We start from the raw sequence: 12,931 nt of genomic DNA, 5'->3' as shown, positions 1-12,931 counted from the left end.
TATTGCAAAATAAAAGGGCTAAGTTTTCTGTTATGCATGAACTCTATGATATAAGAGGTCATTATATGCATGCATGTACTTTTAAGGTATATACTAATCACATATTGCTCAGCCTTGTAAGTATGAAGCTGGACTCCACGTGACATTAAGCAAAGGAAATTAGATTGAAATATACTGTTTACTTATGTGCATACTGTCAGATTGACTGCAATATTCATTCAAACGGTGAATCACATTTTGATTTATTACTACCATCTCACATTGGCAGAATATTTAACCAAAACAGTATCATTAGCATTCAATTATGGCCTAAACTGCCATGCCTTCATGGATCTTTTATCAAGATTTTCCACAAGATCCTATAGCATAATCGCATGCAGCATTTTTTATTAATTTTAAATTCGTCTGGCATATATATCTTAGAATATACAAGCAGCCGGCCGTGAAATTAACTACCAATCAGAATTCAAGCTTTGTTCACCACATGGAAAATTAGGTAGCTGTTATTTCAAGACCTGCTTCAATTCCTAATAACTGTCCTCCAAGCAGGCCCAAAAATATATGATCTCTGTACTCTGCTAACTAATTTCAGTCCTAACAAAAACCATATAATAAGGAAATTTTTGTAGTAAGGATCCTCCAAAGACCATAAAATCTCCTTATCCAAATTACCTAAAATAAAAAGGAATGTGGGACAAAGGACAGTAGCATTCAACTGGTTTGGTAAATATATACAAAAGCAGCGTACACAATGGAGTGGAGCATTAAGAGAAAAAAATCTAGAATCATAGAACATGACGACCTTTTATCACAGCTTCTGTGATCTGAAAATTTGGTAAATGTCAAACCTTATTGCAAAATATAGATGAGGCTTTTCTTTGCTCAATCTCTCTCATACAATCCTATTTGATTTAAGACCACCTACAATGGCAACAATATGGCAGAAGCAACTCACCCAAAATGGTAAACACTTCCTTGTAGACTTTTCAAATGACTGTTATAACTGTTTCCTATTAAGCGTATATTTATTTTGTTTAATTACGAGGATTATTGATTTTTTTTTTTAATATGAGGATTATATTATTTTATTTTATTTTTGGTCAGTAATCATTGTTGACTAGAGCTTTGAACCGGTGGGGTCACAATGGGAGAACCCTATCCCCATGGTGATATCACAGCACGAGGTATTAACACCTCTTATAGATTTGTCTTTCAACTCTTGATACAATCCTCTTTGTCTCTTCTTGTACGCCTAGCCCCCTCCTTGCATGAACCAACACTTTTGATTGCCAACACTCAGGCTAGATTTGGATGTGGTATTTAGTCTGTTACAAGCTAGAGTTGCAGTTGCACCAGAAGATTGACCTATCAATGTCTGATACAACCTCTAGACTTATAGCACAGGAGGCGGTTAAGCCATGTCGCGAATTTCAAAGGGGAACGTTGGTGCTATGCAATGTATATTAATTGTTGCTCACATGTACCAGCAGTACATGTCTAGTCAAAAAGGTCATTCTCATAGGGCTGTGGATGTCAATAGGGTGTGACTAAGATTGTTGTGGGTTCTAAACAACAAAAACTCAAATGGCAATGGAAAGACCAAGAAAGTAAGTTGTGCGAAAGACAGAAAACTTGATATCAAAAGGTTAATGGATGACAGGTTAAGCCTTTCACAATACTCTCCATCTCCCTAGATGACATCAAGGTCATTATCAGAGAAGGAACCAGATCAGACACTACCATCTTAAAGTATCTGTGATATCATGCATTTAATTAGTTAACTCAATTATCAAGTTATTCTCCTTTTTGAATGAATAGTATTTAAAATTGTTAGTTATGTAGATGTCATGTGAATGTAGTTATTTAAAATCGTATTACTTCTTTATATTGAAGATGGTTAATATCTAAATTAGTCATTGGAAGTTATCATGTTCATGTGAATAAGAGTCATTTAATTGTTATTATATTGGTTAATTGGAAAGTTTAATTTCATATTATTTGTTCAGCATTTGTTGTATTTTGAGAAGTTAGGTTTGGCATGTTAAATATGGCATCCAAGCTACCAAGTTCAATGTTGGACCTATGAACTCACAACCCTTTCATCTAGACAGCGAGAACCAATTGGCCGATGTTTGATGGATAAGAGTCCATGCCCCAAGAACCATATGTTTATGGATGACACAGAACATGTCTTAAAAAATATTGTTGTTATGCGCATTTGATGATGAGGACACTAGTGGAAACTACCCAATGCTTTTGGAATGAGAGGTACAAGCAGCCTTCAATCTATAAACAACTGAGCACTTCTTATAAATTGGAACAACTTCCAAACCTAAATCTCATTTGCGAAGTCTCAAATGAATGAAATGACACTTAAGGTCGAGCAAACCAATAGAATCATAACATGATACTATCTCTAATTTCTGAGGTAAGAGGAGCCCAATATTACTAATGACTATGAGTCTCAGAAAGAAATTTGTTATTGGTTGAGTACCACCCATTCCTGCAAAACTAAAACCCAAATGTAACTAGAACACCCTATAGCCAACAAGATCAAGAATACAAGTAAGCCTCTGCTCCTTGGAATAAAAGTCCAAGGCCACAACAAAACTTGGAAGACCATTTTATAATGCTTATACATGAGCATCAAGGAGACCCTACATGAACTCCCACTCAATTAAAAGAGAAAACAAATGGCCAGAGAAGATAACACATAAAACTGAATGATATTATCTTGAGATTGGGACCTAGAGTAAAAAGATGTTTAGGGTTTTGTAGAAACTTCTAAGAAAATGTCAAGTCGTAAGGAAACCTACCAAGTGTTTGCAATATAATATAGGATACAATATATAATCAAAGGACTTAATGAGAAGACAAGGTACAACAAGTTTTTGTCATGCAACTAAGAGGCACAATAGGAAATGGGTGGCAGATGCTTGCAGTTAGGATGGATGAATCAGAGAGCCTGAAAAGGTACCTATCTCAACATTAAGATGGTTGCATGATGCTCTCACACCTTAAGGAAAAGAGAAAGGACAATCAAGGGGAAGGGACCCTCACTAAAAAAAAATCATTTGAGAGCAATTCGTTCCCACCTTAGGGAGTGTTGTTACCTGTATAGACTTAGCATCAAGAGTCAAGCAAATATTCAAAGCCCATGTAAAATATCCACAATTAAGTAATGAAGTTAAATGTGCAACTAAAAGAATTGCTAAGAAACAGATTGATCAGACCCAATGCATCCCCATGGTAAGCTCTGGTAAAAAATTTTAAATGGGGTACGAGACTTTACTTATGTGCATTGACCACCACATATTGGGCAAGGTCACCATGAAGAGAAAATACCTTTATTGCAAATTGTTGATCAGTATAATGAAAGAATAACTGTGGACGAAGTATCATCAATTCAAATGGAAAGAAAAAACATTCTTAAACCATTTTCCAAGCCCAGTTAGGGCATTACAAATACACGATGCTATCTATTTGGGCCCACCCATGCCCATCAACTCTTCTAAACCTAATAAATATATTCATTGAGACTGCCTAGATGAGCTTGCGTTAGTATTATTGGATGACATTTTGGTGTACAAATATTCTACAATGACTTTGAGAGCATAAATTTTAAGGAAGAAAATTTGAAATGTGGCTCTATTCAAAAGAAAGTAGTCAAGGAATAACATTTCCACTAAAAAAATATCATTGAAACCAAATAAGCAAGTTGCTCATAATAAAAATTCTCACACATAGCTCATCCTATCACCACACCCCCAAGTAGACAAAAGAAATGTTAGAAGACTTCGAATTAATTTGAAAAGAAAGACTACATTCAGCACCAATTCTAAAAGTACTAGATCCCTCTTACATAGCATAGTTGTTGCAAATGCATCCAAAAAGACTAGGGAAGCATGCCCTCCAAATGTGGCAGCATTATACGATGGGGAACCTATTGAACTCGAATTAGATCATAAAGGATCAAAATACATATTTAACCAAACTAAATTGAACGAAATACCCAGAAGCGAAGTTACTCTCTAATTATGATTTAAAAATTAGTTACTTCAAGGGCAAGGAGACGACAGTCGCAGATCCCTTAAGCTACCAAAGACATCTTTCATCAATGACAACCATTAACACATATTTAAAGATGTTCTCTTCAATATATGGAAGGAAATGAATGATATAAATAGATTTTGGAAGCCTTCAAGTGAATTCCCAAGACCAAGGCATGAAGGATTCAAGATTGAATAAGATAGTCTCTCATAGTAGAAAGGACAAAAGCAGGTACTCAACTCATCAAAGTTAAGGAAAATAGTTTTCAACGAAGATTATTCAAAATCATAATCAGGGCACCCAGTTTTTACCAAAAATACTGTAAAGACCCCTTGTATACTCCAACAAAACTATGTATGCCATTGAACAATGTTTTGTTGTTTCTCTTTTAAAAAAAAAAAATTTCTATGAGTCTTTTCGAAGTATTTGACAAATACAAGTGAATGCTTTATAACTATGCAATAACTCCAGAATTGCATTGAATATTATTAAATAAGAAAAGTCAAGAATATCTAACAATTATCATATCCTGAAAGTGCAGTTCTTAATTAATGAAAGCCTGATTTTCTGTAGCAATAACCGCAGGACCTGCCAATGGTGAGTAACGTTCAAAATGCAACTTCTACAAGTAACATTTATTAGTATCCAGCTTCCACGCATTACCTAGACTCCACGTCCCATGCTGAAGTCCCCTATTGCATTACCAACTTTTGATAGCAGGCAAAAGACATGACACCAAGTACATAGTCTGAAACAGTTGGTTGTACACGTGATGATAGAATGGGAGAATAATGCCTTGCAAGTCGCAGCTAACGCCGACTACACTTTGTTGTTGTTATATGTTTCCCAGCTGATCCCAATGCCCACGTGTATCCAAGTTACAATTGCCCCCAGCAATCTTCACAAACAGATTCACTTCGAATGCTAGGTTTCGTACTCCAATCTCAGCTAATATCCTTCAACAATTGTCTCCTTAACCACAGTTACCATAGCAGGAGATTATCTAGCAAATATCAGATCCACTATACTTCAGCAGTGGAATGAAAACACTTCTCAAATACAATGATGAATAGTAGAGAAGTTAGGAAATCTTAGCTATACCTCAGTAGCTAAATTGCAAGAGCAATTCTCAAAATTTCCAACCCTTATACATCAGCAAGGGCATACAGTTAAGAACCCAGGAACAAAAAGTCACAAAGCACAAAATAAAATATATAATCAAGTGTGCCTTTTCCAATGAATGAGCTCTTATTTATAAGCTTTTTCGTTGGCCAAAGTTTCCTTAAAACTTCACTTTAGAAATCGTGGAAGTTTCCCAAAAGAACTCAACACTAGAAACTTTCCAACTCGCTTTTTAAGAAATATCTCTTAAAGTCATTATTATAACAATATAAACATTATTATAATAATGCAACTCAATGATTAATAAATAAATAAGAGTTCATGCAATTATTAACCTGATTAACTGCAGGACAACCAACTACCAAGCCACCCACTATGCTACCAAAGTAGCAACTACCAAAAATAGTAAATCCACAATTAAGACCCCCAAATGCCATGTTAGCTTGCGAGGGTCGCTATAGTAAACTGACTTGGCCAATTGTAGTAACCTATTAAAATTGGGGACATTACAGTCGTCCCTCCCTAAGATTGCTTGTCCCCAAGCAATCCCGGAGCAAAATGAACATGCAGTCCACTTGGATACCAAAGGTAGAACTGTGTACCATCCCTGTTGTGTACACGCAACTCCTGTAGCATCAACACCCAAATAACGGACACCAACATCAGAATCATTTGAAAACTAACCCGAGATGTTGATGAAGGCAACAACCCATCGGAACTCAACGCAACTGAAATACCAACTCTGTCAATATATGAGTCCCTATCAAACTGATACTCGCATCCAACCACACTATGGAGATGGTGACAACCATAGGTACCCAAAACACTACCACCAACTCCAACCTCTGCCAAACTATCCTGGGTGTGTAGAGACTTCAAGGGGTTAAATTTGCAACTATCAATCCTATCTGTGGAGGATGGTGCTAAACCATCCCATAATGGATGGTATGAAACTGGAGCCAACCCACACTAATGTAAAACCAAATCCTCTACCTGTGGACCAAAATAAAAGTGATGAGCATTCTTCATAGTATAATGTTGATAAAAACTCCCAATCTTTGTCAAGGGCTCATCAGTATCAATCTGGGAATCAGAAGATAGCTCCAATCTCTGACTCTGAACTACTAGTCTACCAAGATTGTGGGAAGTTCTCTCAGCAAACCCAACCTCAAAATCCCTATTGGGAAGCATTGTAGCCAAGGTCTCTACAATCCTCCCCACCAAACATCATATAGTATGAGAGTCACAAATGAGAGTACCCTCAGATATCCTATATGAATCCTCCCACAAATCCGAACTCTCAAGCAAGTATTCTATAAATGACTCAGTACAATAGAAATTATATGTGGAAGCATAAACTTGCTCCCCTGCGACCCACAACTGATCCCTCTAAAAATGTGACACCACCAACTATCCAATGCTATCAGTTGTATGAGATGAAGAAATAGATTCGCTTCTAGCAAAAGGAAACAAATCAGCATGAGAACCCAACTCCCCTGATACTCTCACCTCTTCCGTACCTACTACACCCATATCCTGGACGAATGTGTCGATCATATCATCACGTCCATCATCCCCAACCATAGAAGCAAACTCACCACCAACCACAATATGCAACTGAACTAGATATAGGTTTGGTGTGGTCCGAACATGCTCCAACTCTATGGTCACCTCATCCAGTTGTAACTATGACTCTTGAAGAACCCGCTGAGTACACTGAAGAGAGTCCACAATCACCTCAAGCTCTTGGGTGAGCTCTACCACCTCCTCTTTCTCTAACAATATCTCATGACAGGTGCTACCCCACTCCAGAAGGTAATCTCGGTCAGCAACTAGTTCGTGTAATTATGCTTCAAGATCATAACAGCCTCTCAAAGCACATGAACCTCTGCTAGAGAAAGAGTACTATCGCTGCGCTCATCTAACATAGGAGCCCAAAGAGTACCATCACTGCGCTCATCAGACATAGGAGCCCCCCAACTAGATGTAGCTAGCATCGGATGGACAACATCATAATGTCCAAGAGATGAAGAAATGTCACTATCACTCACCTTCAGTTGATTGGTCACATGATGCCTTTGTAACCCCTGACTCCTATACAATCTCTCTATCTCACAAACTGCACTGTGATAGGAAACTGAATCAAAATTGCCCACCACAAGATCGCTCATACGTGTGCCATCATCCTCGTACAACTCAACATCTGAGATACAACTACTAGGTATCTCAACCAACTCCTCATCTAAAAAAATGGAAGCCCTCACAATATCAATCTCCTTGCATATCTCAACTTCCACCTTACTCGTAAGATCATGTAAACATCAATCTTGGGACTCATCCAAAACCTCCTCAAAGTCATCACCCAATATTTGATAAGGGATGTCATAACCGGTGCAGCTCATAGCATCATCAGATGTGTCCATACCATCTGCATCCACATCTCTTGACTTCATTGTAACACCTATATCACCAACATCATAATTGGGTGACCCCATATGTGTCTCGATCCCACCTAAGTAAGCAACTACCTCCTATATTGGAGCAATACTTCAGTATAAGTTGCCAATGACAACTCCCTCCTCTGATGAGTCTGAAAAGTCAGAGACAACTACATCATTAATTGCCTCTGAACTAACCATAGTGACTACTTTGGGGTCCTCAACCTACTGAAGCTCAGTGTTGTTATCCATCACAAGCACCAACACATCCACATGTCCTTGTGAAACAAGTCCATCATCAGCATCATGGACACCTGTTAGGGAGAACTCAAGCTTCCTTCCCTGCAACCTCGATGTCGGCCTTCTAAAGACGAAAACCATATACCTAGCTACCCTCTCAACTGTTGCTGGATCTGACAAGCTCTTTATCAACCTCTATTGATGAAGCTTAGTTTCTCCATACTCTCCTACAAAGCATTTATTTTTACACCAACTTCCTTATTACTCCAACTTCTAGAATTGTCAATCCTATGTCTGTCCATAGCAAGAGAAAACTAGAGTGTTGGTCACTCCCAAAACAACTATAAATCTAAAATTGAAAAATATTCAACTACCCCACAAGATAGTAGGAAACCGCTCTGATACCACTATAAAAACCTCTTGTGTGCTCCAATAGAACTATTTATGCTAGTGAACAATGTTTTTTGTTTCTCTTTATTATATTTTTTTTTTTATGAGTCTTTTCAGAGTATTAGACAAATACAAGTGAATGCTTTATAACTATGCAATAACTCCAAAATTGCATTGAATATTATTAAATAAGAAAAGACAAGAGTATCTGACAATTATCATATTCTAAAAGTGCAATTCTTAATAACCGCAAAAGCTGCCAATGGTGAGTAACGTTCAGAATTCAGCTTCTACAAGTAATGTTTATTAGTATCCAGCTTCCACGCATTACCTAGACTCCACGTCCCATGCTGAAGTCCTCTATTGCATTATCAATTGTTAATAGCAGGCAAAAGACATGATGCCAAGTGCATAGTCTGAAATTGTGGGTTGTACACGTGATGACAAAATGGGAGAATAATGCCTTGCAGGCCGCAGCTAATGCCCAATACACTTTGTTGTTGTTATACATTTCCCAACTGATCCCAATGCCCACGTGTATCCAAGTTACAATTGCTGCCAGCAATCTTCACAAATAGAGTCGCTTCAAATGTTAAGTGTCATACTCCAATCTCAGCTAATACCCTTCAACAATTGTCTCCTTAACCACCGTTACCATAGCAGGAGATTATCTGGCAAATATCAAATCCATTATACTTCAGCAAAGGAATGAAAACACTTCTCAAATACAATGATGAACGACAGAGAAGTTAGGCAATCTTAGTTGTACCTCAGCAGCTAAATTGCAAGTGCAATTCTCAAAATTTCCAGCCCTTATACATCAGCAAGAGCATACAGTTAAGAACCCAAGAATAAAAAGCCACAAAGCACAAAATAAAATATATAATCAAGCATGCCTTTCCCAATGAATGAGCTCTTATTTATAAGCTTTTTCGTTGGCCAAAGTTTCCTTAATCACTTTAGAAATCGTGGAAGTTTCCCAAAAGAACTCAACACTAGAAACTTTCCAATTCGCTCTTTAAGAAATATCTCTTAAAGTCATTATTATAATAATATAAACATTATTATAATAATGCAACTCAATGATTAATAAATAAATAAGAGTTGATGCAATTATTAACCTGATTAACTACAAGTGATGAGCAACTGCCAAGCCACCCACTCCACCTGCCAAAAGTAGCAACTACTAAAAATAGTAAATCCACAACTGAGACCCCCAAAACACCTTGTCAGCGCACGAGGGTCACTATGGTGAACTGACTTGGCCAACTACAGGAACCTGCTAAAATTGGGGACATTACAACTACAAGCCAATATTAAGCCCCTATACTTTGGTAGGAGTGAAGAGTGATGCTGCTAGATTTGCTGTAAGTTGTCTAGAATGACAAAGAGTAAAACCCAAACACCAAGATCCCATTAGATTGTTGCAATTGCACATCATTTCTAATTGGAAGTGGTGGTTATTAGCATCAATTTTACTCAATGCCTACCAATGTTGAGGACCAAACATAATGCAATGTTAGTGGAGGAGGACAAATGGCCCAAAATAGCTCTCCAAGAAACCTAACCGATGGTGCATGTCATACAATTGAAGTTTGTTAAGGAAATTTTCTAATTGCACAAAATAATAGAAGAGATCATGTTCGATAGGGATGCCTAGATGAATCCAAATTTTGGCAACAATGTTTGCAACCTTGAAAACTCAATTGAATATAAACTCGACATATCACTCCGAGATAAAAGGTTGGATGGAAAGAGTTTACCAAGAATTAAAACATCTCTTAAGAGTATACTGTATGGACCTACGATGTAAATGGAAGGAGTATTTACCATTAGTAAGATTTGCTTATAATAATTCCTACCAAAGTGTAAACAAGCTGGCACCATTTGAAGCATTGCAAAATTAGAAACTCAATTGAATATAAGCTCGGCATATAACCCCCAGAAAGATGGTTGGATGGAAGGAGTTTACCAAGTATAGAAAGATCTCTTAAGAGTACCCTGTGAATATAAACTCGACATATCACCCCCCAAATAGATGGTCAAATCAAAAGAGATTACCAATTATTGAAAGATCACTCAAGTGTATACCGCATGGGCGAACAACATAAATGGGGGAACTATATACCTTAAGTAGAATTTGCTTATAATAATTCCTACCAAAATGCAAACAAGATGACACAATTTGAAGCATTGTATGGAAGAAGGTGCAGGAAAGCTATCAATTGGGAGAAACTTGAGGATCTAGTAATACTTGGACACGAGATGCTCTTGAAAATGAAAGAATAGGTACAGTTGATCAGAGAAAGATTAGTTGGGGGCTAACAATCAACAAAAAGTTATGCTAATGCTAAATGTACACCAAGGCAATTTGAAATGGGGGACAAGAAACTACTTAAGATCAAATCCCAAAAATGTTGCATTGAGTTTGGGAAGTCTCCCAAACTGGTGCTTAGTTATATGGACAAACTAAGGTTTAGAAATTATCAACCCTGTAGCCTACCAAATTTCTCTGCTATCAGCTCTCATTAGATTTTATAATGTTTTTTTGTTACATATTTAAAGGAAAATATAAAAAATTTTGAACACATAAATGAATGGAACTCTTTGAAGGCCTAAGATCCAAGGGTGGTCATGATCGAGCCTCTCATTAGATTGCATAATGTTTTTTTGTTACATATTTAAAGAAAAATATAGCAAATTTTGAGCACATAATTGACTGGAACTCTTTGAAGGCATAGGATCCAAGGGTGGTCATAATCAAGCAACTCAAGGTGCTCGAGGTAAATGAGCTCTACTTAGATAATCCCAAGAGAAGACAATGCTACTTGGGAGGATTATGACAAAATCCTCTAAGAATTTCCTCATTTGTCTAAAGTTTTTTGATATGTTTAAAGGAACTTCTATATTATTATTTTTCCAACAAACAATATATATAATTGACACTCAATCATCAAGAAGGATGATTGACAAGGGGGAGGGATATATTACCTACCTTCCTTGTAGACTTGTTGAAATAATTATTTTAATTGTTTCACAAGAAGTATGAAGTTATTTTGTTTAATTACAAGGATTATTGGTTAATGAAGTTATCTTGATCAATTACAAGGATTATTGATTAATGAGGCTTTTGTATCTTTTCTTCATTATATCCCATCATCGTATTTGAAGACACGTAATCCTTTGGAAGGAGAAGGGAATACTACACTCCTAGCCTCCAACATACCAAACCACGTGACCTTTAAGTAATTTTCTAAGGTTTTCTCATTCCTCTTAACCAACCTATTTAAAGGGTTGTGGCATGTCTGAACCTTATTATCCCAAAACAAATGGATATTAGATCTTCTATTAGAGTCATATATTATTCATCTCTTGGTTATTATATTCAGAGATTGCTGCCTCAAAGCAAACTAATATTCTTATTTAAGAACTTCATAGATATTCCTCCTCATTTTGGATCACTTTTGCAAGTAGATTTCTAAATTGTTTCAGTTTTTGATATGAAATGTTACTCATATATCAGTAAGCTCTGCTATTTCACTTGCTAATAATAGGAACATCATTAGAATGATTACAGCTTTGCAAGATAATCCTTAAGTTTAACAAACTTTTCTCATCTAATGATCAGAATTAGCAATTCATGTATGGAGAAAATAAACAGGAAAGTAGTTAACCATAAATAAAGGAGAATGTGTTAAACCGCACACTTATCAGAATTCAAGTTACATTTTAAATCTAACAGAGCATCCACAGCTACATAACAATACTTATATGAGATTTCTTTTCAGAACTCAATCACAATATCCACAAGTCTGAGCAACATGTCATGGGAGGAAAAATGTTTAAAAGGCTAATACCCTTAAGTTTTAACAGATGTGTAAAAGATAACTTTGAATCAATAGAATGTCAATAAAAAGTACACTGGTGTATATTTTGTAAAAATAGAAATACATATTGTTGCCATGCTGTTTCATAGTGTAAGTTACCCTTAACAGATGTATGAAAACTTTAAATTAATAAAATGTCAAATAAAAAGTACACTGGTGTATATTTGTAAAAATAGAAATGAATATTGTAGCCGTGCTGTTTCATAGTGTAAGTAAACTAATATACATTGATTAATCTCAATAATATAAGAACACAAATATCAATAATATAAGAAAATGGCCAATACTCAAAAAGAATTCTCACCTTGACCTGTGCACCCTTCAATTCAACATAGTGATTTTTCAAGTTGGGCGGAACATGCTGTGGACCAGGAATTGAAATGGCGGTCACCATGAGAGGAAGGAGAACAGGTATGTTGATCAGCACAATATGACTATATAGCTGGAAAAGAAAAATGACGATCGATGGGCACTCTATAAAAATTTTAAATGATCGGGTGCTTGGATTCAACTGTCCAGGAATTGGGCCTCCAGATGGCCTTTGTGAGCCAATGTGAACAATTGAATGTTGACTAGCAGCCATCTGATTGTCATTTCCACTCGCATCATCAAAAAAATAGCTGACAGTGGTTCTGAAATTTTGATATATCTGCAACTCCCAACATTAGAAGACATGAACACAATCAGACTTGCTTTAATCCTCAAAGAAATGAAAAGGAAACATCAGATTAAGACATGTTTATTTTCTCCATTATTGCTCATTTACTATTAAGTAAATAGTAGAACATAAAACAAACATTAAGT

At 36.4% G+C, this 12,931-nt stretch overlaps 2 protein-coding genes across 4 annotated transcripts in view; one reads left to right on the top strand and one right to left on the bottom strand.

The window, feature by feature from the left end:
• The window catches only part of LOC149578608 (uncharacterized), a 177,928-nt gene that overhangs the window by 146,364 nt on the left and 18,633 nt on the right, over positions 1-12,931 (top strand). The window lies entirely within an intron of this gene.
• LOC149578609 (uncharacterized) overlaps positions 1-12,931 on the bottom strand; it is a 167,641-nt gene that overhangs the window by 145,823 nt on the left and 8,887 nt on the right. For both annotated transcript variants that reach the window (XM_089830157.1, XM_089830162.1), the window contains exon 3: positions 12,432-12,776. In XM_089830157.1, coding sequence (XP_089686283.1) covers positions 12,432-12,776 — 345 coding nt within the window. The remainder of the gene's footprint in view (positions 1-12,431; positions 12,777-12,931) is intronic.

The sequence above is a fragment of the Cupressus sempervirens genome, chromosome 1 (assembly GCF_028749045.1).
Source record: "Cupressus sempervirens isolate cs-2001-9-10 chromosome 1, ASM2874904v1, whole genome shotgun sequence".
Lineage (NCBI taxonomy): Eukaryota > Viridiplantae > Streptophyta > Pinopsida > Cupressales > Cupressaceae > Cupressus > Cupressus sempervirens.
The sequence above is the reverse complement of the archived record's forward strand: the minus strand, read 5'-3'. Positions and strand labels throughout refer to the sequence as shown.